The sequence below is a fragment of the Prunus dulcis genome, chromosome 6 (genome assembly GCF_902201215.1).
Source record: "Prunus dulcis chromosome 6, ALMONDv2, whole genome shotgun sequence".
NCBI lineage: Eukaryota > Viridiplantae > Streptophyta > Magnoliopsida > Rosales > Rosaceae > Prunus > Prunus dulcis.
In genome coordinates this window covers 16,510,184-16,532,531 of record NC_047655.1, presented here as the reverse complement: position 1 = coordinate 16,532,531, position 22,348 = coordinate 16,510,184, and the positions used below count along the sequence as shown (strand labels likewise).

At 37.1% G+C, this 22,348-nt stretch overlaps 4 protein-coding genes across 5 annotated transcripts; 2 read left to right on the top strand and 2 right to left on the bottom strand.

Annotated features, from left to right (window-relative positions):
• Positions 1–3,322: 3,322 nt before the first annotated feature.
• On the top strand, positions 3,323–3,862 carry LOC117630373. The gene has a single exon (XM_034363108.1). It carries the CDS (start codon positions 3,323–3,325, stop codon positions 3,860–3,862), a length of 540 nt encoding a protein of 179 aa, XP_034218999.1.
• A 1,506-nt stretch (positions 3,863–5,368) lies between these two features.
• LOC117630371 lies at positions 5,369–6,265 on the bottom strand. Its single transcript, XM_034363107.1, has 3 exons — positions 5,963–6,265; positions 5,727–5,877; positions 5,369–5,610 (listed from the first exon to the last, which is right to left on the bottom strand). Exons 1-3 carry the CDS (start codon positions 6,263–6,265, stop codon positions 5,369–5,371), a joined length of 696 nt encoding a protein of 231 aa, XP_034218998.1.
• Positions 6,266–13,853: 7,588 nt separating this feature from the next.
• LOC117630825 (programmed cell death protein 2-like) lies at positions 13,854–18,203 on the top strand. Of its 2 annotated transcripts, none has more exons than XM_034363620.1 (8): positions 13,854–14,572; positions 14,633–14,769; positions 14,873–14,956; positions 15,046–15,143; positions 15,250–15,533; positions 16,188–16,422; positions 17,265–17,469; positions 17,609–18,203. In XM_034363620.1, the coding sequence occupies exons 2-8, from the start codon at positions 14,677–14,679 to the stop codon at positions 17,729–17,731; spliced, it is 1,122 nt and encodes a 373-aa protein (XP_034219511.1). In that variant the 5' UTR covers positions 13,854–14,572; positions 14,633–14,676; the 3' UTR covers positions 17,732–18,203. The 2 variants fall into 2 exon arrangements, with proteins under 2 accessions (XP_034219511.1, XP_034219510.1); XM_034363619.1 differs by having other exon boundaries at positions 13,855–14,081; positions 14,666–14,769.
• A 605-nt stretch (positions 18,204–18,808) lies between these two features.
• Positions 18,809–21,382, bottom strand: LOC117630824 (DNA-directed RNA polymerase II subunit 4). Its single transcript, XM_034363617.1, has 6 exons — positions 21,137–21,382; positions 20,936–21,044; positions 20,631–20,708; positions 19,955–19,988; positions 19,787–19,855; positions 18,809–19,120 (listed from the first exon to the last, which is right to left on the bottom strand). The coding sequence occupies exons 1-6, from the start codon at positions 21,183–21,185 to the stop codon at positions 19,043–19,045; spliced, it is 417 nt and encodes a 138-aa protein (XP_034219508.1). The 5' UTR covers positions 21,186–21,382; the 3' UTR covers positions 18,809–19,042.
• Positions 21,383–22,348: the final 966 nt, after the last annotated feature.

Sequence of the window (22,348 nt, the reverse complement as noted above, 5' to 3'; positions counted from 1 at the left end):
AATCCTGGCACTCACGGTCCGAGCGTCCCCGAAACTCGTGAGGCAAGTCAAGTGCACTGACTGAACTATAATCAGACTGGATGTCCGTAGACATCGGTCCGACTCTGGGTAATCACCATAAAGAAAAACGGGTACGAGGTGGTTTTAAAATAATGTCCTTTTAAAAAGAAATATCTGAATAATAACTGTAAAACTCAAGTCGTGCTGCGGTCTTAACTGATTCAAAACTCAAACTCTGTTTCTGTAACTGGTAAATAAGCAGCACCGACTTATAGCATTATTACTGTACTGCTCATATTCAAAATCGTATTAAAACTTACTCAAAGACTGAATGAAGAAACTTACTCAAATAAACTCATTTATAAAACTCATGTAGATAAAATCATTTATAAAATCTATTTTATATAAAAGCACATCAATTCATATAAAAGCACATCAATTCATTCATGAAATCTGATTTATGAAAGAAGGTCCACTCACAGATGGTCCGAGCTACTTCGATCCCTCAGAGGTCTCCTTTAAAAATCCTGTCGGGCTCCTGGTGCCTGATTACCCCGAAAGATTAAATTAATAAACTGCTGAAATAAAACGAATTTCAACTAAACACCCTGCCCCCGGCTCCTAGAAATACGTGCTTTTCAATTTACAAAAATACTCCTATGCCCACATTAGCCTTTTCGGACAGTTGGACCAGTTTTGGGAGGTCCGATACTCAGCTAAGCGATAACTGTCAGATCGGCCGACCCGGGACCCGTTGGGTCCACAATCTCCGATGGCCAATCTGGATTTCCCTGAAGGTTTCTCACACAAAGGGAACCATGTTCTGCGAATTTGGTCCGAATCGGACGGTCGGATTGGCCAAAATCGCGTTATCACTTAAAACTCAAACCCTAGCCCCAGGGTTCGCGATTTCGGAGTATCCGGGACTCCGATTCGCAATCCGTCGAATCCTACGTGATCCTGAAATCACGTAGACCGACATATCCAAAATTCAGCTCGATCCGACTATTTAACGACACAGTACTCACGGATCGCGCGATATGGAAAATCCGTTCGGGGCTCAAACGGACTCCGAATCGAGATCCGCGAAATCCCACACGCTTGTGACGACACGAGGGTCACAAATCTGCACAGAATTATATCAGTACCCTCGCCCATGCGCTCCAGCAAGCGCAGGCAGCTTTGGGTGTCCAAAGCGATACCGGGTGGCCGAAAAATTTCGGAACCAAGGCTCCAAACTCCTACTCTAGGTAAAACACCCCATTTGGAGTCACTTTTGTTCTTGGACCACCCCCAAAAAGTGACCGGAAATGGTAGTTTCGAGCGGCCGAAGTTTCGGCCAAACTTCAAGTCGTAAATCGAACCCCTTAACGCTAAAATCGATCAAAGCCCATATACCCATCAGCTAGAGCACGAAAAATAGCTGAGAAACCATACCTTACTCGATCGATTTGGTGGAGAAACGGAGGAGAAATCTGAACTGGAAGTTCGAGTTGCATTCGGACGAACCGTCGGCTTCCATGGCTATTTCCGGCCGACTCCGGCCACGGCAGCGGCGGCGCTGGGTCGGGGGTTGTTCGCCGTCGTGTCGTGGTTCATTTGGGACCGGTCCCGGAGATCGGCCCCAAGTGTGGTGGCCGGGGGAACGGTTTGAAGGGCGAGAGGTCGCTGCCCAGCCAAAACGGGATGAGAGAGAAGGCTGACGGGGGAGAGGAGAGAGAGAGCTATAAAAATCTGACTTTTTGACCAAATTACCATTTTGCCCCTCGCGATTTTTAGACCATAACTTCTTCGTTACGGCTCCGATTCGGGTCTACTCCGTGTCTACGAACTCCGTTCGCCGTGCTCTACGCAATGGCATAGGTGAAATTCCCAAACTCTTTCCCGATTAAAAAGTCAAATTTTCCCCTATTAAAATATGCCAGGGCAATTTGGTCATTTCGCTAAAAGATATTTTCCTTACCTTTTTAAGATATTTTCTTTCTTTTTGATATTTTGTTTTGGGTTCTTACAATGTAGCATATAGAAAATCCACATCGGGTTACTTCACATTCGTGGGAGGTAATTTGGTGACATGGAGAAGCAAGAAACAGAATGTAGTAGCTTTATCCAGTGCAGAAGCCGAGTTCGGAGGCATGACTAAAGGGATTTGTGAACTTCTTTGGTTAAGAAAGTTGCTTACTGAACTTGGGTATAAACCTACATCCACAATGAATCTCTTTTGTGACAACAAGGCTGCTATAGCCATTGCACAGAATCCGGTTCAGCATGATCGTACTAAACATGTTGAGGTGGATCGACACTTCATCAAACAAAAGCTTGAAGCTAAAGTGTTTCAGTTTCCTTTTGTGAAATCCGAGGATCAATTGGCGGATATGTTGACAAAGGCGATTTCCAGTAAAGCATTCCACAATTCACTAGATCAGTTGGGCATTGGCGACATCTATGCACCAACGTGAGGGGGAGTGTTGGCGTGACTTGTGGATATTGACTTACTTTCCTTACACACCAAGAATTCCTATTATAATTGTAATTGATTTACTTTAATTCCTGATTTCCTACTGCAAATAGATTTAGAAATTTATTATTTACTTGCCCATTCAGGTTTCGTTGTATTATAAATATGACCTCCTACAAGGAGAAGAATACACAGAAAATTCCCACAAACAAATATTCTCTCATAGTTTTCATATTTTAGCAGTTAATTGGTTTTGTATACTAGGAGTTGTCTCCTCTACTTTGCTATTTTTATGCCTTTCAATATAATGTATATTGGGACAATTATTTGCTATCATCTATTTCGCATACTCAACACATATTGCTTTAGTAAGGATGGGAAAGAATGTGGGAAGTTCATCAAAAGCTCCAGCTACATGGAATAACCATAATATATCCATATTCTGTGATATGTGCATCAAGGAGGTGGATGCCGGAAGTCATCCTGGCACTCATTTTAAAAAAGAATGATGGGAAAATTTGAGAGTCAACTTTAATCAACTTTAATAAAGAGACAAGAAATAATTGTGATAAGGGGCAACTGAAAAATAAGTGGGATGTATTCAAAATTGAGTGGAAATGTGGAAAAAACTCGTAGGCAAAGAAACTGGTCTATGGTGGAATTCAAGCAAGGGTACTATTGATGCATCTGATGAGTGGTAGAATAATAAAATTCAGGAGCGCGCAATATTTCTTTTTAGATTAATCTTTTGTCTCCCCCCTTTCTATTTTATTAACACACATTTATATTAACAATCCAGATGTCCCTATAATGTAGATAAATGTTGAATATGCAAAGTTGCGTAAAAAAGGCATTAATCCTGAGATGGAGGAGAAACTAGATAGGATGTTCATGAATACCACGGCCATCGGAGAACATGCTTGGGCACCTTCATGTGGTATACTCCCACTAGAAACCGAAGAGGCATCCATGGGTGATGTTATTCCACTCGAAGAAAGTTATGACTCATATGATTCCAATCCAATTGAAATTATTCAAGCTATTAAGAATGCTACAAGGAAAGGGAAAAGGAGAGCGCCTGAACAACTGAATAAAAAACAGAAAGATAAGAAAGGAAGAAAACTTGGAGGTGCTAAAAAACTAGCTAGTCAAATTGACCGCCTTGTTGGTGCAGTTGAGAGTAGGAGCACAACAACATCATTGATGATGAAAATGCAACTGGGCAGTAATATTCCCAAAGTGATGGAAGTTGTATCATCTTTACCTGGATGTGAACCTACTAGCACTTTGTGGATGTTTACGACTCGATTGTTTTTGAATCAAGAGAAGCGAGAGATGTTCTCTACCATGAAGACTCCTAATGTCAAGCTTGTATGGCTAACTTATGAATTTAACAACCAATAGGGCAGTTGACTTATGACTTTGTTGTGGTTATGTTGTTTGGATAATTACTTTATTGCAATGACTTATTATTTGGATTAAATTTACATCATAGATTATGGTTAATTGAGAGTGTTGATGATTATAATAATAAATTGCAGGTTTATTTGAAAATATGGACAATCCAGATGATGAAGAGGAGGAGATTAACCTATCTATATGCGCTTGTGCACGAGCAATTGAATTATATTATCTGAAATATATTCATAAAAATCCTTGTTTGGATTCTTCACAAACAGGTAATATCTAATTGATGGAATTATTACATGGGAATGATAGGCGATGTTATACCATGTTGAGGGTGGACAAAGATGTATTTTACAGATTATCTAATGAGTTGCATTCTAATTATGGGTTGAGAGGTTCTAGGAATATGAATTCCATTGAGATATTGGGAATGTTTGTACACATGCTAAGCGTGGTGTGGGGAATAAGTTAGCACAAGAAAGATTTCAACACTCTGGTGAGATAGTGAATAGATATTTTAGTTACATGTTGGATGTTGTATGTCGTATGGCAATGGATGTCATCAAACCGATGGATCGTGAATTTAGTAATATTCCACAAGCAATATTGAGAAATTCTAGATATATGCCTCATTTTAAGGTAAAAATTGCACCTATCACTTCTCTATAATTTTTAGTGTTAATTATAGTTATACACATTGAAAATTTTGTCCAACTATCATTTTTAGGATTGTATTAGTGCTATAGATGGAGCACATGTTCAAGCATCAATACCATCTCAAGATCAAGTACCTTATATTGGTAGGAAATGGATGCTAACTCAAAACGTTATGGCCGTATATAACTTTGACATGCAATTTATATTTGCATGTATCGGGTGGGAAGGCACTACACATGATACAAGAGTGTTTCTGTCCGTTCTACGCAATGAAAATTTAAATTTCCCTAAGCCTCCAAGTAGTAAAACTTTTTCAATTAACCTTTGTGTTTTTCATTACTTACTTAGTCCAATTATATATACATATTAAGAAAAATGAATGTTGTATTTCACAGGGAAATATTATTTACTAGATACAAGGTACCCACAAATGAGAGGTTATTTGGGACCATATAAAGGCGAAAGGTATTATCTCTCGGATTTTAGTAGGGGAAGCCAACCAACGGGTTATAAAGAGGTATTCAATCACGTTCACTCTTCCTAATTTTTTTTTAATGGATAACTTTTCTTTATTCAATCTTTTTAAATAACTTCGTAATTAATTTGTTTGAACAATTTGACCTAAAAAAATTGAAATTCTACAAATATAATTTTATTCCAAAAGAAAACACACAACATAATTCTAAAAGAAAACACACAATACTTCAAATTCACCATACATGAAACCCAATAGGAATAAACTAATAACCACCATCGCGGGGGCTTGGATACTAGTCCTCTGAGTTGTCTTCAGGATTAACGATAGACTGTTGACCCTACGCATGTTCTTGCATAATTTCATCTTGTTTATCCCCCCAATACTTCTTCTTTCTCTTGAGTAAATTTGGACACGTCCATGGACATTATTTTTTGTTCTTGGACTTCCTTATCTTGTTGCTTCTGATACACATAAGCATCAGCTTGATCTTGGACAAACTTGTCCAATATGTTGTGCTTTCGTCTTCTATCCTCCTCGAAAGCAATACCTTGCTCAACCAATGTTTCCAAGTACTTATCCCTTGTTTGTTGAGAAGGCTCAGCCATCTTCCCTTTTTTTGTTTTTTGTTTTTTGTTTTTGTTTTTGCATCCTTTTGTTTATCTCGCCCCTCAGGCCTTGGACTAGGCATAGTGATATCGTCTACGTCATTATCCAAATTCACCATACTTGCACTACCTCCAGAAGAACGTTGTGTGGGAGGCTCATTTATATCGTTCCACTTTGGGCAATCTTTCAAGATTTCCCAAGCATGGTACAACTTGAAAGGCCTATTTGGAGGCTTATTATCATTAAGAAATATCGTTTTCGCATACACGTTCTACACATGAAAAAATTAATTTAAGTTTGGAGTTGAATAAAATTATAAATTTAAATTTAAAGCTTTAATAAGAATGGTTACTTACCACATCATATAGATTTGAGCCACTTTGTGTGTTCGTATTGGCCTTAGTCAAGCATGCCTTCCAAAGAGAACACTGGTGGTTGATAGTCTTGAACCGAGAAGTAATGGCTTGATATGTTCGTCGCTTGGGTCCATTAATGCCAGGATCATTTTCCAGAAACTTTTGATATACAAGCTTCCAAAATGTGTCGCTTGTTTGATTGGTGCCAATAGCTCCATCTTCATTGACAAAAACCCACCCTTTGCACAATGCCTCATCTTCTTTGAGCCTCCAATTCACACTTCTTTGAGATTTTGTGGACATCTTCAACAAGAATGAAAGGAGATTGATGAGATTGATAAAGGAAAAATAAATTGAGAAATAGATAAAATGTTTTTGGTAGATTATTTGAGAAATGGATGGGTATTTAGAGTTTGGAGTGAGTTTTGGGGTTGGGTATGATCTAGATTAATTTAAAATATTATTTTGACTGTTGAATTTAAATTTCAGACGTTGGATCTTTTTTTTTACTGTCAAAATAGTTTAGATTTAATGTAGATTGTTGATTTAAGTTATATGTACCCAAAAAAAAAAAAAAAGCAGCATCTTACTCAAATGTTGTCGTTGGATTCCAATGACAACTTCACAGGAGAGCGACACATGGCATGAAAAGGAGACAAAAAATAGCAGCAAATCTGGAGTTGGGCCCACGTCAGAATCTTTTCACATGTGGGCAATTTTAGATGTAGGTGGGCTCCACGAATAGTTTTGGATTCAGACAATACTTGGAGTGGTATTTGGGTCCAAGTTTAGGTTTTCCCAAATTTTGGCCCTTTCATTTTCTTGGATTGGGAGAGGTTTTGGACAATATTTTGGGATATTTTGGGTTTAGCCTCTTGGGTTGGAGATGGCCTTAGGAAGGTGAAAATTACCCAATTTTTAAAGAATTCTTTTATTATTTCTTTCACACATGGGCGTCTCACTTGCCATGTCACGAAGGGTAAAATAAAAAAAGGAAAGAACAAAAAATAACCAAATTGATTAAAAAATATTTAAAAAACAAAAAGGAATGTAAGCGGAGAAATCAACTCCCTTTTGTTGTAAAGTCAAGAATGTGGAGCCCAAAATGGTAATGATGATGCTTGCCAACACCCACGTGAAGCCAAAGAAGAATGATTAAGCAACCACATTGTTCTGCCTACAAATAAGGCTTCTCCCTCACTTGTAATACTGAGTAAAAATATTCAATAAAAAGATCAGGCTTCTATGCCCTCTCTCCATCTCAATTCTCTCCATAATCTCTTTAGTTTACAACACGTTATCAGCACGCTTTAACAATACCAGCTGAATTCTCTGATGAAACCCATATCTCTTATTCCTTTTGTAGGCAGAACAATGTGGTTGCTTAATCATTCTTCTTTGGCTTCACGTGGGTGTTGGCAAGCATCATCATTACCATTTTGGGCTTCACATTGAATGTGGAGCCCAAAATGGTAATGATGATGCTTGCCAACACCCACGTGAAGCCAAAGAAGAATGATTAAGCAACCACATTGTTCTGCCTACAAATAAGGCTTCCCCTTCACTTGTAATACTGAATACAAATATTCAATGAAAAGATCAGGCTTCTATGCCCTCTCTCCATCTCAATTTTCTCCATAATCTCTTTAGTTTACAACACGTTATTAGCACGAATTCGCTTTAACAATACCAGCTGAATTCTCTGATGAAACCCATATCTCTTATTCCTTTTTCTTCTTCCTCACCATCATCATCATGGACTGATCCCTGCTTCCAAAACCTCACTCTCACATACACAACAACACAGATTGCCCCAAGTTCTTCCTATGGCCGCTCATCATTACTGGGGTCTCGAGCATGGTGGTGTTCCCTAGCTGGGTTTGCAGAAACCTGCTATAGGAACACTTTCTTCATGTGGGTTTACCTGTTCGTCATGTTCTTCATCATGACAGCTCTGACTAGCTTCATCATCTTCGCATCTACTGTTGTTGTTCCATCACTCTCCCTGTCTGCAATTCTCTCACTAAATTCACAGACAAATGAGAACATTGTAGCCATGGAAGTAAGGGAAGAAGATAATGTTTGTGGGTGTAGATGCCCAAAGCTTTTTCACAAAGATAGTCACACTTGCCCACCAAGATGTATTCCAAATTACTTTAGTGTGGTCACTCAAGTGCTGGCACCCACCTCATCTTTTTGTCTCTACATTTTTAATAAAGATGACATATGCCATCATTTCCCATTTGAAAAGCTCCGTATGACAAATGAAGAAAGCTAGCGAATGCTGAAAAAAGAAGAAGGGATAAGCTCCCTTTTACCCTCTCTATTATTTTATTATTAATCTATACTTTTTAATATGAATATTAGTACAGGTGAGCTGATGGCAAGTGGAAATGGATACTGTGATATCCATCATGCACTAATTTCTTTGCTTGCCTGATTATATATTCTATATAATCTATTTATATAAAAATTCTATGGACGGTTTCACCCCATATATTTTTAATGGTGGTTTTGTCCCCACATTTAATTTATTTACTGTATGATGTATGTTTATTACCCATACAACAGTATCTATTTAAAAGGGTGGCGCGGGTTTATCGTCCATGCCTATACTTTTATTTAAATGTATGGAGCAGAATTAGTGCCCATACAAGCACGTTTACTTTATCGCACATTTACTTTTACTTAAAGTATGATGTGGAATTAACCCTCATACTTTATGAATTTACTTTACTGCACATTTAATTTTATTTAAGGTATGGTGCGGGATTAACGTCCATACAACAAGCAATTTAATTTATGAATTTATTTTACCGCACATTTACATTTATTTAAAGTATGGTGCGGGTTTATCGTCCATACCAGTAATTTATTTACAAGCAATTTATTTTATGGATTAATTGTGTGGTATGATGAGTTTTTATAGTATGCAAATCAAGACCAGAAGTTCCTTGATCCTTATCATACAATTACATCAGGACCTGAAGATCCTTGATGATGATAATGATATGAGAGCTGGCAGTCTCTCCGGTACTATACTTGTAAACAAGAGATCGGACTTGAAGATCCTTGATCCTTGACATGTAAATAAGGACCTAGAGTTCCTTGATGATGTAACAGTACCGTATTGGTTAAAAGTGCCGTACACATGAATAATAACTGTACTGGCAAATGTACTGTACACATGAATAGATATGTATTCATGACTTGATGAATAGTACTATATACATGAATAGTGACGTATGCATAAATATTAACCATTTTGGGTAAACCGTCACTATATACAAAAGGGAACCTGCAGTTCCTTAAACTCATGGATGAGCAATTAAATGAGATGCCAGAAGTTCCTCAAAATATGGACAATTATGTAAGGGCTTGAAGTCCCGAAATATGTACAGAAAATTGTAAAAATGTCCATACCATGAGAATATGTGATTTTGGCCCGAAGTTCAAAATCTAAGGGGATTGAATGTCCATACCATGAGAATATGTGACTTTTGGCCTGAAGTTCAAAATCTAACAATGTTGAGAACCTAAAGTTCCAACAGTTAAATGGACAACCCTTGAGGTATTATTGCAGATTGTGGTACACCACATATTTCTTTGGCATAAGAAGATGATGAATTTAATAAAGTTCGATTTTGTTATAATCGACACCTCAAGGAAGAAATATATTTTGTGAATTCCGGTTGTTAAGAATACACCGTGAAATGGATAATATCAGTATAAACCTTCAAATGATGAATTGAGGCTCCCCACATATTTTGTTATATCTGGGCCGGAAGCCCATGGATCCAAATATATGAGAGATCCTGAACTTGAAGTTGTGGGTATATAGTAGTTAATGCTCTTCACTACTATATTGCGATATTATCGTGGCTTTTACTCAATCCATATTTCATGTCCATTTGAAAAGGGCAAATAAATTCTGAGTTTGTGTTTAGCCCAGGCCAAAAGTTACGGGCTCACATGCGTTGAAATATGAAATTTGGGAGAGTCGATGTGGTTATTTGAACCTATAAGGCACAAGGTTCCAAACCGTCATTTTGAAAAGACGTAAAAACCACAGGTACAAGTTTAAGAATGTGCGCAATTATTATAACAGGAAAGGAGCATATAACAGATAGATTTTTTCCACCTGCAATGAAGGTGCAGGCCCTGTAAAATCTATAAAATTACATTATGTTCTGGAAGCCTCTGAAGGAAGAGGACGGCGCCTCTTAAGCTTAGCCATGAGCCTCTCGTGGTCTCCCAAAATTCTTTCATTGGAGACCTGCAGCATGTCTAGCCTTCTCAGTGTATCAACAGAGTACGAACTCACCAGTTTCAACAAGGCATTATTCTCTCCTTTAAGTTTCTCAACCTCCTGTTGAGACTCATGAAGCATTCTTTGAAGAGACGAATTTTCAGTTGTTAGCTTCTGAACCTCGTTTGCTCTAGCACGCAAACGATCAGCCATGTTAGAAACAGAAGCAGCACTCTGAATGCTAGAAGCCATTGAGTCATCAATAGCCTCTTCCTCAGACCTCCCTGTTAACAATATTTCATCCATTGGAGTAATGAAATTCCTAGCTACTATGACAGCAGTAGCATCATTCATCATCACAGAATCATTAACTGTGAGATGACGATTTTGGGATACAAAGGATGGACGCCAAACTTTGGCGTCACTGGTTGTTGTGGGAGCATCATTTAAATTGAAATAATTTGGGCAGGAAGAAGAGGAAGCCATTTTAAGAAGGTTTCGAAGAAAGTCTTAGAAAAACTAAAGTTTCAGAAAATGAAGGAAGTTGAGTTGAAACGCAGTTGCTCCAATCAAGTTTTGCAAAGGCAATATCTATAGACGAAAATGTGGCAACATTTCCAGGATCCCAATATCTTCTCGATCCCCATATTATCTTTTTCTTTCCCAGATCCCAAAACTTCACGCGGCCTCTAATAATGCCTGTCGGCACTTTCGGCGTTTTCAAGTATTATTTTCGTCAAAGCCGATCTTGCTTTGCGGATTTCACGGAGCTATTTTTTCAAAAGCACCCCGAGAATCTCGCAATTTTCCTATGGTTAATTTGAAATTCACCGGTTCTACCTATTCCTCTTATTTGTGTATAAATGTGTTACTAACGAAATTTTCTTTGCAGAAGACATCCAGTTTTCTCCATACCTAGTGATGCGATATCTACTTGTTTTTCTTATCAGTAAGCACTCAATATGCCCGAGAAGCAAGACTATCTCTGATCATCCATTCAGGAAGCGAGACTATCCCTGATCACGTTTCCGCTACATCAGGGAACTGTGAAGGCGACCTTATGCTCTAATCTCCTGAGGTCCTTCTAGACTAGGAGAAATGAGAGCTTGTTGTCTGCTCCCACCAGCTTCCTTCCTTGATTGCTTACCTTACCTTGCAATCAATATCACAATTTTTGTATCTTTTCTTTCTTTTTATAACTCTCTGTTCATAAGGGATTTTATTTCTTTAGAATGAACATCTGAAGAAAGAATCCATGAAGTGATCCTAACTCTGAGGGTTATTTGTTTTGACAGAGGCAAAAGAATTGTGATTTTTGCTCTTGCAGGATATAACTAGATCATCAAGCACTACATTATATTTACTGGGCCGATACGAGCTTGAATGATACTTGAGAAAAGTTTCTCCCACCTAAGGATGTAAGCAATACTTGTGTTATTTTATGCTTATATACTTATTTGATATTTTATCTTGAAAGGTAACCAAATGGGGAGATAAGTCCGTTCCAAAAGAATGGCTTGTATGTATCCATGAATTATTAACGCAAATTTTACAGATTGCAAGTTGGATACATTGATAATACACTGCACAGATTAAAGTCCCATAAGAACAAATATGGGTATAGCAGTGATCAATATGATGCACGCCTGTTGCGTAGCAAATGATGTGGATTGAAGTCCCGAAAGGACAATCCTTTGACATGTCAATATTGATATTGTGCACGCCTAATGCGTAGCAAATTGTATGGGTTAAAGTCCCAGAAATTAATTGACATGTATGTATTAATCTGTGGCATGCCTGCAGCATGACAGATATATGGGTTCTAAATGTTCCAACTCCCTAAATGGAGATTATCCACGCCCTACTATAAAATAACGCTCCATTGGAGGTTATAATCCACATTCTCACATAATAAAAGCCCCCTGAAGTGGCTTGGGTACCCAAAAGCAAAGAAATGCTTATAATTGATGTATGCGCATGCACATGAGAATGGTGGGATCATGAATTGATGAATGACAAATTTTGATTTTGGAGTAGCTACTCAAATCATCAATGGGCTGTGTTGATTGGAACCACGTTCAATTATTAAATGTCGACAATATCATTGGCCAAAATGGAATGAGGCAATTCCATTATAGATGAGAATGAACGTGAAAGAACAAACCCACAGTACGAACCCCAAAAGATGTTAATACTGAAAGTTATACTTGGGTGTTCGGAATAAAAGGGAATATACCTACTTTGTATGACACAATGTTTCTGGCAGAAACAAGGAATGTTGGGTTTTCTCCATATTTACAGATTCAATTGTGCCCCTTTATTGCACATTTACGGAGACCAACATGTTATCTTTAAGGGTTATTAAATGCACGGAGTATATCACCAGAAGTGATTCCCTAAAGATGTATAAATAGCAGGGTTAAAGCTATATAATGTGTCATAAAGTTTAATCGCTTAAACAAAATTCTTGAAAGGATTGCAATTGCATGAAGCAAGTCCCTAAAGGATATGTGCCTGAAGCACAAAACCTGTACTCAATTCTAAATATGCATAAATTGCCTCAGTGAGTACATTGATTATAATATGTTTGCAACATATTGAAACTCTTGAAGAGTTCAAGAAATATTTGTCTCGACTTAAAGATCGAGCATTATGCCAACATGATTCTTGCTTATTCTAAGAAAGTATTGAAGCATTTTTATGAGGATTATCCGTTGGACACTTTAAGGATTTTCCGGAAGTATATTGGACCGGACATCGTATTATCCAGATAGAGCTCAACTCCATCACCATCATTTTGGAATGATGTGAGGCATATTTGATGCTATCTCACCATAACACCATATACGGGCATATTTTTGAGTGAACTTACAAATAGCCCAAGTGTTATTAGATATGCGGACTCTGGAAATCTCTATGGTCGCTTACTGGAAAAAGCTAGTCATGAAGTTTTTAGGGGGAGATATTCATCAGGGGGAGCATGGTATTAATAAAGACCTTCACACACTGTACTCTTTTTCCTTCATCCAATTTTTTTATCCCACTGGGTTTTTCCTGGTAAGGTTTTAACGAGGCAGTGTCGCTCAAGATTGACTCATAGAAGCAGTGTCAACTATGATATTCAGAAAGATGATCAATAGTATGGCTTAAAGATATTTTGCCAAGCATCAGGGGGAGCGTGCTATCAATAAAGATCTTCAAACACTGTACTCTTTTTCCTTCGTTCAGGTTTTTATCCCACTGGATTTTTCCTGGCAAGGTTTTAACGAGGCAGTGTCGCACGCGTGTCAATATACACTGAATTTTATTTTACACATGGTTATGTACTCTTTTTCCCTTCGACCAGTTTTTGTCCCATTGGGTTTTTACTGGCAAGGTTTTTAACGAGGCATATTTCGTATCATTTGTGGTCTCCAAGGGAGAGTGTTGTAAAGTCAAGAATGTGGAGCCCAAAATGGTAATGAATGCTTGCCAACACCCACGTGAAGCCAAAGAAGAATGATTAAGCAACCACATTGTTCTGCCTACAAATAAGGCTTTCAATAATACTGAAAAAAATATTCAATGAAAAGATCAGGCTTCTATGCCCTCTCCCCATCTCAATTCTCCCCATAATCTCTTTAGTTTACAACACCTTTTAATTTCCTAACAACCAATTTTACTAGATTAGTATTAAAATCTATTAAAAATAGAATTAAAAAGTAAAATAAATAAATAAATAAGAAAAACCCTTCCCCTGCGCCTCTCCGTCCTACCTTTTCCTTCCGCCTCCCACTACCCCTCTGGTATCTCTCTGCTCTCTTTCCCCTGTCTATCCCTCTCTCTCTGCACTCTATCTCTCCCTTTCTGAAAGCTTTAGTAGGTATCTGGGTAAGCTTTTTGTTTTTGTTGGTAATTAAAACTTGGAGTACCTATAATTCTCATTTTCTTTCTTCGTATCGAGAGTAAAATTTCTGAGCTTACTTTTGTTTCTTTCAATCTTGTATTGTTCATGACAAATCCTAATTTCAAGGTGCAGAGACGTTCTTTTCTTTCTCTTTAGGGAAACTAAGAGGCCATTTTGAGTTCATATGACACCCATTAGAGATGAGTGGAGATATATCCTGCTTAGGAGCTCGAACGGCTATAAATTTATAACAGCTTTGAAGAGTTGTTCATCATTTTGGTTTCTGAGAAACTAAAATAAAAATTAACCCAAGAGTCGTATCAGGCTCAGTTGAGTGGATCCTCATGTTTTTAAAAAGGTCATGGATGATGGGCAAATGCAAAACATTCAGCTTCAAAACTTGAATCTTTTGATTATCAGTTATATTATCCCAATCTGTCCAGTTTATTGTTTTACGTGTTTTCTTTCCTTAACAACTATATCTGATGATGGTGGAGTTTGAGTGTTTAGCTCTTTTGCTTACATTGCTTCACCTACTATGCGTATGAGTTCCTATTGCTTTTTCCAGGACCTTGGGTGATGGCTGCAGTCCTACTAGGGATGCCAGGACCATGGGCCGATGATTATCGTGAACAATCTGATCATTATACAACAAAAATTGGTGGACTACCTGTGAGAAACTGCACGCAATGTCATGTTTTGTTGGAGGATATGCTGATTCAGTTTTTGTTATTTTATTTTTGTTTTTATATCCCTGTTTACTTTCTTGTGACAGGACTGGCCTCTTCCTGAGAAATCCGTGACACCTGATCTGCTTGAGTGTAGTGCATGTGGAAGTAAACTAAGTCTTGTTGCTCAGGTTTTACTTTCCTAGAAACTAATAAATTTACAATTTCTTGTGAATATTTTTGAAATGAACGGCCATGATTCTTATTTTTAATTTTCCAGGTTTATGCCCCAATTTCAAGTAAAAACTTAAAGATTGAAGAGCGTGTTCTTTTTGTTTTTGGTTGTCTAATGCCAAAATGTGGGAGCACTCCTCTTAGGTCTTTATAAACATTATGTTTTGATATTACAAAGCTGCAATAAGTATTATTGTTGATGCAAACATTTTAAACTTATATACCTAAGATTATATATCATGACATGCAGCTGGCGAGCTCTTCGTGTTCAAAAATTACACAATAAGGAGGAACCAATTGCCGCTTATCAGGAGGTGGTCCCTTCAACTTCATCAGTATCAGCTTTAAACACCAGCTGGTGGGAGGATTGGGATGATGAAGATATAGATCTGGAGGAGTTGGGTAAAGCACTTAATGCCGCTGCGAGCTTGGCTTCTCATGCCAAGAAACCGCGTAGGAAGGATAATCGTAAGACTTCTACAATGCAATCACCTTCAAGTCAGTTGGAAAAAGTGGTAGACATTAACAAACCTGGTATGGATAGAAGAATAAACCTCAGCTTATCTTCCCTTTACTTAGTTTCGTAGTTTTTATTAATAGTGTGTGTTTCTTTGGCCACCATTTCACGGCCCTGATTTCTCTGTGGGTAAAAGATGTCACTTCATGGTTCCGATGAGTTCAAACTCTTCTTGGTTGTTCAATGTAAAAGGTGATATGGGAAAATTTGCACAAAGTGGAAAGAATAGGATTGGCTACAAATATAAAGATGTGGAAGAATGAAACTTATCAGTGAATAAATATGAGATTCAGAAAGGCTTAAATTCACCTTTTGGTTTGAAAGAAAAAGTTAGAAACAAAAAAAATTAGCCTATCAAGAAATCGTGATTTGTTTCCGTTGTTGTGTGGAACAGAACTGTTAAAATCATTTTTTCATAGAAAATTCTGCGTAGTTTGAAAAACCTTGTTTATGTGTGTGTACAACATGATTTACTTATTTGCGTATTTATTGTTTGTTGCATAATTTTCTCTTCTCTTTTTCTTTTTTTCATTTGTGTGTTGGGGGCGCGGGCAGTTCTTCAGGGAGTTACCAACTATTTCGTGACAGTTTTTGGGTAAAAATGCTGACTTGGCATTTGAAGGTTGTAGTTGGTTTTTCTGACCTATAACTTGTTTGATGTGCTTGTGCAGTGGTGCCTTGTTTTTATATATACACTCAAGAAGAGCCATCCTCAAAGAATCTTACTTCTTTATGTTCAAAATACTCATCACTTTCCATTGCAAAAGAAGGAAATAATGACGAGGATCATGTACAAGATGAAACGTGGGCAGAGGAAGCATATGAATATGATAAAGCTTTGACTGCTGACAGGACATACCTTAAGTTCAAGAAACGGTTGGATGCATATCCAGAACAATGTTTCAGGTATTGAATCAATGGAACTTAGAATGTTGTGGTAGATGGAACTAGAATGTAAGTACGGAATTACAATTGCAGCAGGAACTTGTTATCATTACTAGTTAAAAATTGTAGAGATTCCTTTTATGCATTTGGTGGTCAATAATATCAATTGTGAGGCTCGGTATGATGCAGAAGCACATAAAATTCACGTGGGTTAATATTGCAGATCAACACATCCTATTTATTATTTAATTTTTTTATTCCGGGGAAAGGGCCAAATTAGGAAAACATCGTGTGTGGTGAGATCCCAAAAGTATGGTTCATACCTTAGGTCCAGTTTGTGACACTTAAACCTCTTGTGGTTTGCCAAAGTAAACTTAAGATATGCAATGCATATATAGGATGACTATTTTACCATAATATTTTCAGATTTCTCTCTCTGTGTGATTTGGACCTTAAGGATGAACTGTATTTTAGGATCTAAGCATATGAGGTGTCTTTTCTTTTGGAGCTAACCAGTGAGGAATTGCTTATTGACTACCCTTTAGTTTACCCAAATGCTATTTTGTGTCAATTTCCATGTGATAAAACTTGATTTTCACCTGTTACTCGCAGCTGCAGGTGATTATAACTTTTTTTGTTTTGTTTTGAAAAGATAATACTTTTTCAGCTTATATTTGATCTTAAATTGGAAACTGGGCATGAAATTGTGGGAAGCTTCTCTCAGGCTTTGGTACATTTATCTTCCATAGGTCTTTCGAAATTGGGCTAAGGATTATCATTGTTAGAATTGGTGAATAAAATAAAAAATCTTTTGTTTAGCTTCCCATTTGCATTTCTCATCTCGTCTTATCTTCTGTACTTAGATATTCATATGGCGGAAAGCCACTCCTGGCTTCATCAGCTGAAGGAGACCCTGGGAAATGCAGGCTGTGTGGTGGATCAAGGCAGTTTGAAATGCAGCTAATGCCCCCGGTATTATACTTTGTACAAGAAGCAGCTGATGATTATCAAAGACCGTCATTGGAGAACTGGAATTGGATGACACTTATGGTATATACTTGTTCCAAGGTAAGTCAACTCTTTGCTAGTTGGTCTGAATATTTGAGGATTTTAGTTTATTCATCCCCATGTTCTTCAGTAGGGGATGGGTGACCCCTTCAGTTTTATACGGAAACAATTTAATGTAAAGTCTGTCCTCCTTTTGCAGAGCTGTTCTCAACATGATGAAGGAAAGTCCAGCAAGGGGAACTGGCTTGTGACACAGGAAGCTGTTGTGGTGCAAGTAGAGAAATCTTTCCATGGGTTAGCCGAACGTGGCTATTTGTCATAATTGGTGCAGTTTCTTCTAGGAAAGAAGGAAAGAACAGTACATTCTATATGCCAGTGAAACATTGTAGCTCTTCAAAGTTAGTATACATATAACAGGGCGTAAGAGGCTTTGTTTCCTGGTAATTGATGATGGTTTCTCAGTAGAATTGACACAGTACGAGTTCTGGTTGTGGTAATGTCTGAAGAATTTAAATTGCATCACCAGTTATGCTGAAAGGAAAAATCATTGTCCATTGGAAAGGAGGTCTTGAGGCTGTTGTGGTGTATATGGTTTGTTGGGAAACAGTTAACCTTTGTCGTTTGAGTGCATGATGATTTTACAGGGTTTAGATTGAGTTTTGTTGTCACATTTTTGTGTGCTGAGAGAATACCTCCTAATACAATCTTGGTTAGTCAGGCCATACCGCGGTTTTGGTTACAAATACAATTTATCTATTGGAACTTGCAATCTGTTTGGTGGGCTGGATTATATAGATGAATGAGTTTAAAATGTAGTAGGATTATGAATTCCCCCAATCAATGAGGAGTTTAAAGTGAGGAGGTTATTTTAGGAAGTCAATCCCACCATCAACAAATGTAAACAAATTACGGGACTTAAACATTTTAAATGTTTTGATGGTTGGATTGAGCTCCTCAAATAGCATTTTCATTTTAAACTCCCTAAACATGTGTAATCAAATGGGATCGAATCCTACTTTATAATCCAATCCAAAAGCACACAGATGTTCAAAACACACTTGGACGGAGCGGAGGCTTAAGTCAAACCGGCTAGCAAAGATAGCTTAAAAAATTCTTATCAGGTAAGTTCCCGGAAAACTTCCTTCGGCTTATCGCAGAGGTGATTTTGAGACACGAACAGAGCAAATTGTTCTTACCCGATACAGCCGGAAATGCCCGTGACTGCAATTGTTTCTTTCACCAAACTAAATTATATATCCATGATTCTAATATTATTGACCAGAAACCAAAGAGAATACTAAAGATTGCAGATATAATAGTTGGATTCGATTAGATTATTTGTATTAAGTATTTTGTTTTTTTCCCCCTTTTTCCTGATGAGTTGGATTATACTAATCAATTAAACAAATACAAAAACCATATTCACATGACACTCGAGCCATGGCATTGGGCTGGCTATAAGATCAAATACAATGGAACAAATCACTAATGGGCACCACATCATCCGCAAATACAAGTCATAATATTCAACTACATTGTGATGCCTGCATTCCAAACTCTTTGCTACGTTTACGATCTAAATATTACAACATAAAGCATTATTCGTACTGATAGGGAGCAGAAGCAACAGACACTACTCAAATTTCTTGATTAGCGCCAGGTCATTCAACATTTTGTCGATTGCATCATCGTCATGAACACGTCCTTTGGCCTGCATAAGAGAGGCTCCGTCAAATATACATATTAATTAGGGTCAAATAAATCAAATCAACCTTAGGCAGGATTTACAGACTCAAGAAGGAAATGAAAAGCCCTTATTTCTATAGTCAAATAAGGTTTGTTTATTTGGCATGAACTTGTATCAAACTTTCTCCCTCCCACTTAGAATGGGAACTAAGTGAGGAACCTGAATCTTGAATGTTACATGTTCAAGAATCTTTGTTGCCCATCATCTGATTGTATACCTTATAGTAGCCTTTTTAAATCTTTTTTCTCCTTGAGAACCTGCCATCATCCTCTTAATTTTCAAAAAAATTATGTATTTACATTATTAGGAGCCTTCCATTTACCATAGTGTAACGACAGGAAAATAGGACACACTTCGTAATTAACCATCTCCTCATATCAATCTTTCACTAACATAAAAATGTACCATGTTTGCAAAGCATTATATGTATCTGTAATGTTGACAAATCATAAGCACCTAAATATATGTTTACCTAGACAAATCATAAGCGCGCGCGCACACACACACACACACACACACACATATATATACATATATATATATATGTATATATATATATGTATATATATATATATATATGTATATGTTGACAAATCATAAGCACCATAACAAAAAGTGGGCACAAGATACCTTTATAGATGGCACCATAGCAATAGCTTCCTCAACAGTTTCAGGGCAGAGATTGCCAAGAACACAAAGCTGTACAACAGAGAAAAATCCAGCATTAAGAAGATTGTTGTGGAAAAAATGAGAGAAAATTTTCATCCTGGAGTTTATTGTACATGATTGGGCAATTACCTCAAACTCAGTCAGTTGATATCTGCTCAGAATTCTGAATCCCAGTTAAGATCAACCTTTGATGCAGATGGAACATCATTTATTTATTTAAAGTAACTAACAAAAACCAGAGTTTCCTATGGAAGTCACTAGCCCAATTAAGCAGTTGAAATATTCATGTTTGAATTTGTGGCAAGTAAGAGTTACATATACACATCAACAGATGAACTCAGCTGGATTTCCAATCCACACAGACCTCATAACTGAATGGATAATCTTAGTTAAGTAATAAATGCATCGTCTTTATCCCATTGTTCAAGAGTTTCCCACGTATGGTTGACTAGATTTTTACAATCCTTAACAAACGATTGAACTCCATAAACTTGTGTAGTTTAACTAGCTTTAAGGCTACACACATCATAACTTGGACAAATAACGAGAACCCATGACTAATACGAGCCATCCAGCTAAATTTGGAGTTGTAGGATTGATAAACATGCCTACGCTAACGGGCAAATTTGGTTAATTCTCTATTTTATGTAGTGTATATGAGATAATTGCAAGGTCCTCTATAGTACGAAATTCCAGAAAATAATAAAAGATGGGAAGTTGTGCGTATGTATGAATGTAGTAGACATGTAGCACAATCATGAACAACATAGAACATAAATTCCCATCTTCACAATTTGAAGGATACTCTCTAACTTGTTTGACAGCATCAGGATTTTTATAACGGCTAAAGCGCTTCACATACTGCAGCGACTTCTCAAATACTCTGAGGAAGTAAGATGAAAAAGAAAGGGAAAATAATCAATTATTCTTATCAAACTTCTTTAAGACAAAAACAGTTCAAGGCCAGACAAAGTCAATTTAAATCTCCTTTTTGCCAGACAATCTACATAATCATAAGCTGGGTTTGCAGGTGAAAGGTTCAAATTCATAAATCAAGGCACAACCACTATCTTAGAAATTACAATAGATAAAAATGAAAGAAAAACTCACTGAGAAACTTGGTTTCTGGGGTCATCAGACATCTGCTGAAGCTGGTCGTACTTATGTTCAAGAATCAACGCAACTTCGCAGTTCATTAAGCACTTGGCTTTCAAAAACTCTACCCACCACACAAGAAAACAAATAAATACTAACAATTTATATATATATATATATATATATATACAGGTAGAGAGAGGGAGAGAGAGGTACCGTCTCCGATTTTGAGCTCGGCGGCATTTTCTTCTTCTTCTCCAGACATGTTGCAGAGCAAGCAGAAGATACCGAAAATCTAGAGAGAGTGAGAGAGGGAGAAATGGAAGTATTTGAAACCCACTTTTCGAGTAAGCAGGAATTCAATTCGGAATCGGACTTGCCGATTTATAAATATTCTAGAAGGGGATTGGGAAAGTTGAACTTCGGTGCGGGTTTCGGAAAAAAACAAAAGAACATAAAAAAAGGAAAATACAATGGGCGTAACAAACATTTGTCCATTTACTAATTCGTAATCGGGTGGGGAGGAATTGAATTAAGGAGTTAGAATTTGAATTTCTATTGAAGCTGTTTACTAAACTATTAGAATCATAGTAATAATGATACTAGTTCCATATAAGTTATTTACTAACTTCTCCTGAATCAGAATTGAAACCTGTTTGATTACTAAAATGTCCTAAGTTATTTTGTGAGCAAATTTTTATTGGGTTAAAGTATATGACGAATTTGGAATTTAAAGATTATGTGAGGATATAATATGTAAAAAAGATAAATTACTAATAGGTTAGTTCTCCAATAATTATAATACCACCTCCCGCCTAAGAGTTTAATTCTTCTAAAATCAGAAGTTGAATTCCTAATTTTGTGTGGGCTCCAGTTGCATTTTTATTCCTTTATGTAAAGTAAACACATGAGTAATACATAATTCAATGCATATGGACCATTTAATTAAGGGGAAATGTTTTTGGAAAGTCACTTGGTATATACACTAATTCCAATTTTGTCACATGAACAAAAAATTAAGAGAAATGTCCCCTTAATTTTTCAAAAATTTTACCTACCACTAACATTGTCCGAAGTTTTGTTAACCATTATAATGTGTAGTGTACTTGCCTTATACTCTATGGATATTGAGGACACTGCTTGCCTCATTCTGAAAGAAGACATTCATCCTTCATCCAAGTTGCAATTTGGTACATATAAGTTTTTTAATAAATAAAAACCATAAAATATATATTTTTTTTTTGCACACATATCAAACAGTGATTGACATGAAAGGAGAAGTTACTACTTCAGAAGAAGGAATACAAGTATTTTCTTTTCTACTAATTAAAAAGATTAATAAAATGTTGGCTGCACAAATCTTAGGCCTACTGTTTAAGGCAAATGGGATATGCGCTAACACAAGTTGTCCTATTTTGTGTTGGATGG

Coding starts and splice junctions, on each gene's coding strand:
- LOC117630371 (XM_034363107.1), bottom strand. CDS start 6,265: ATGTCCACAAAATCTCAAAGAAGTGTGAATTGGAGGCTCAAAGAAGAT. Junction 5,878..5,962: donor GCTCAAATCTATATGATGTG/GTAAGTAACCAT, acceptor TTTCATGTGTAG/AACGTGTATGCGAAAACGAT. Junction 5,611..5,726: donor TTCTTCTGGAGGTAGTGCAA/GTATGGTGAATT, acceptor AAACAAAAAAAG/GGAAGATGGCTGAGCCTTCT.
- LOC117630824 (XM_034363617.1), bottom strand. CDS start 21,185: ATGTCTGGAGAAGAAGAAGAAAATGCCGCCGAGCTCAAAATCGGAGAC. Junction 21,045..21,136: donor CGAGCTCAAAATCGGAGACG/GTACCTCTCTCT, acceptor TGTGGTGGGTAG/AGTTTTTGAAAGCCAAGTGC. Junction 19,121..19,786: donor CTATGGTGCCATCTATAAAG/GTATCTTGTGCC, acceptor TCTCTTATGCAG/GCCAAAGGACGTGTTCATGA.
- LOC117630825 (XM_034363620.1), top strand. CDS start 14,677: ATGGCTGCAGTCCTACTAGGGATGCCAGGACCATGGGCCGATGATTAT. Junction 14,957..15,045: donor AACTAAGTCTTGTTGCTCAG/GTTTTACTTTCC, acceptor TTAATTTTCCAG/GTTTATGCCCCAATTTCAAG. Junction 16,423..17,264: donor TATCCAGAACAATGTTTCAG/GTATTGAATCAA, acceptor TTCTGTACTTAG/ATATTCATATGGCGGAAAGC.
- LOC117630373 (XM_034363108.1), top strand. CDS start 3,323: ATGGAGGAGAAACTAGATAGGATGTTCATGAATACCACGGCCATCGGA.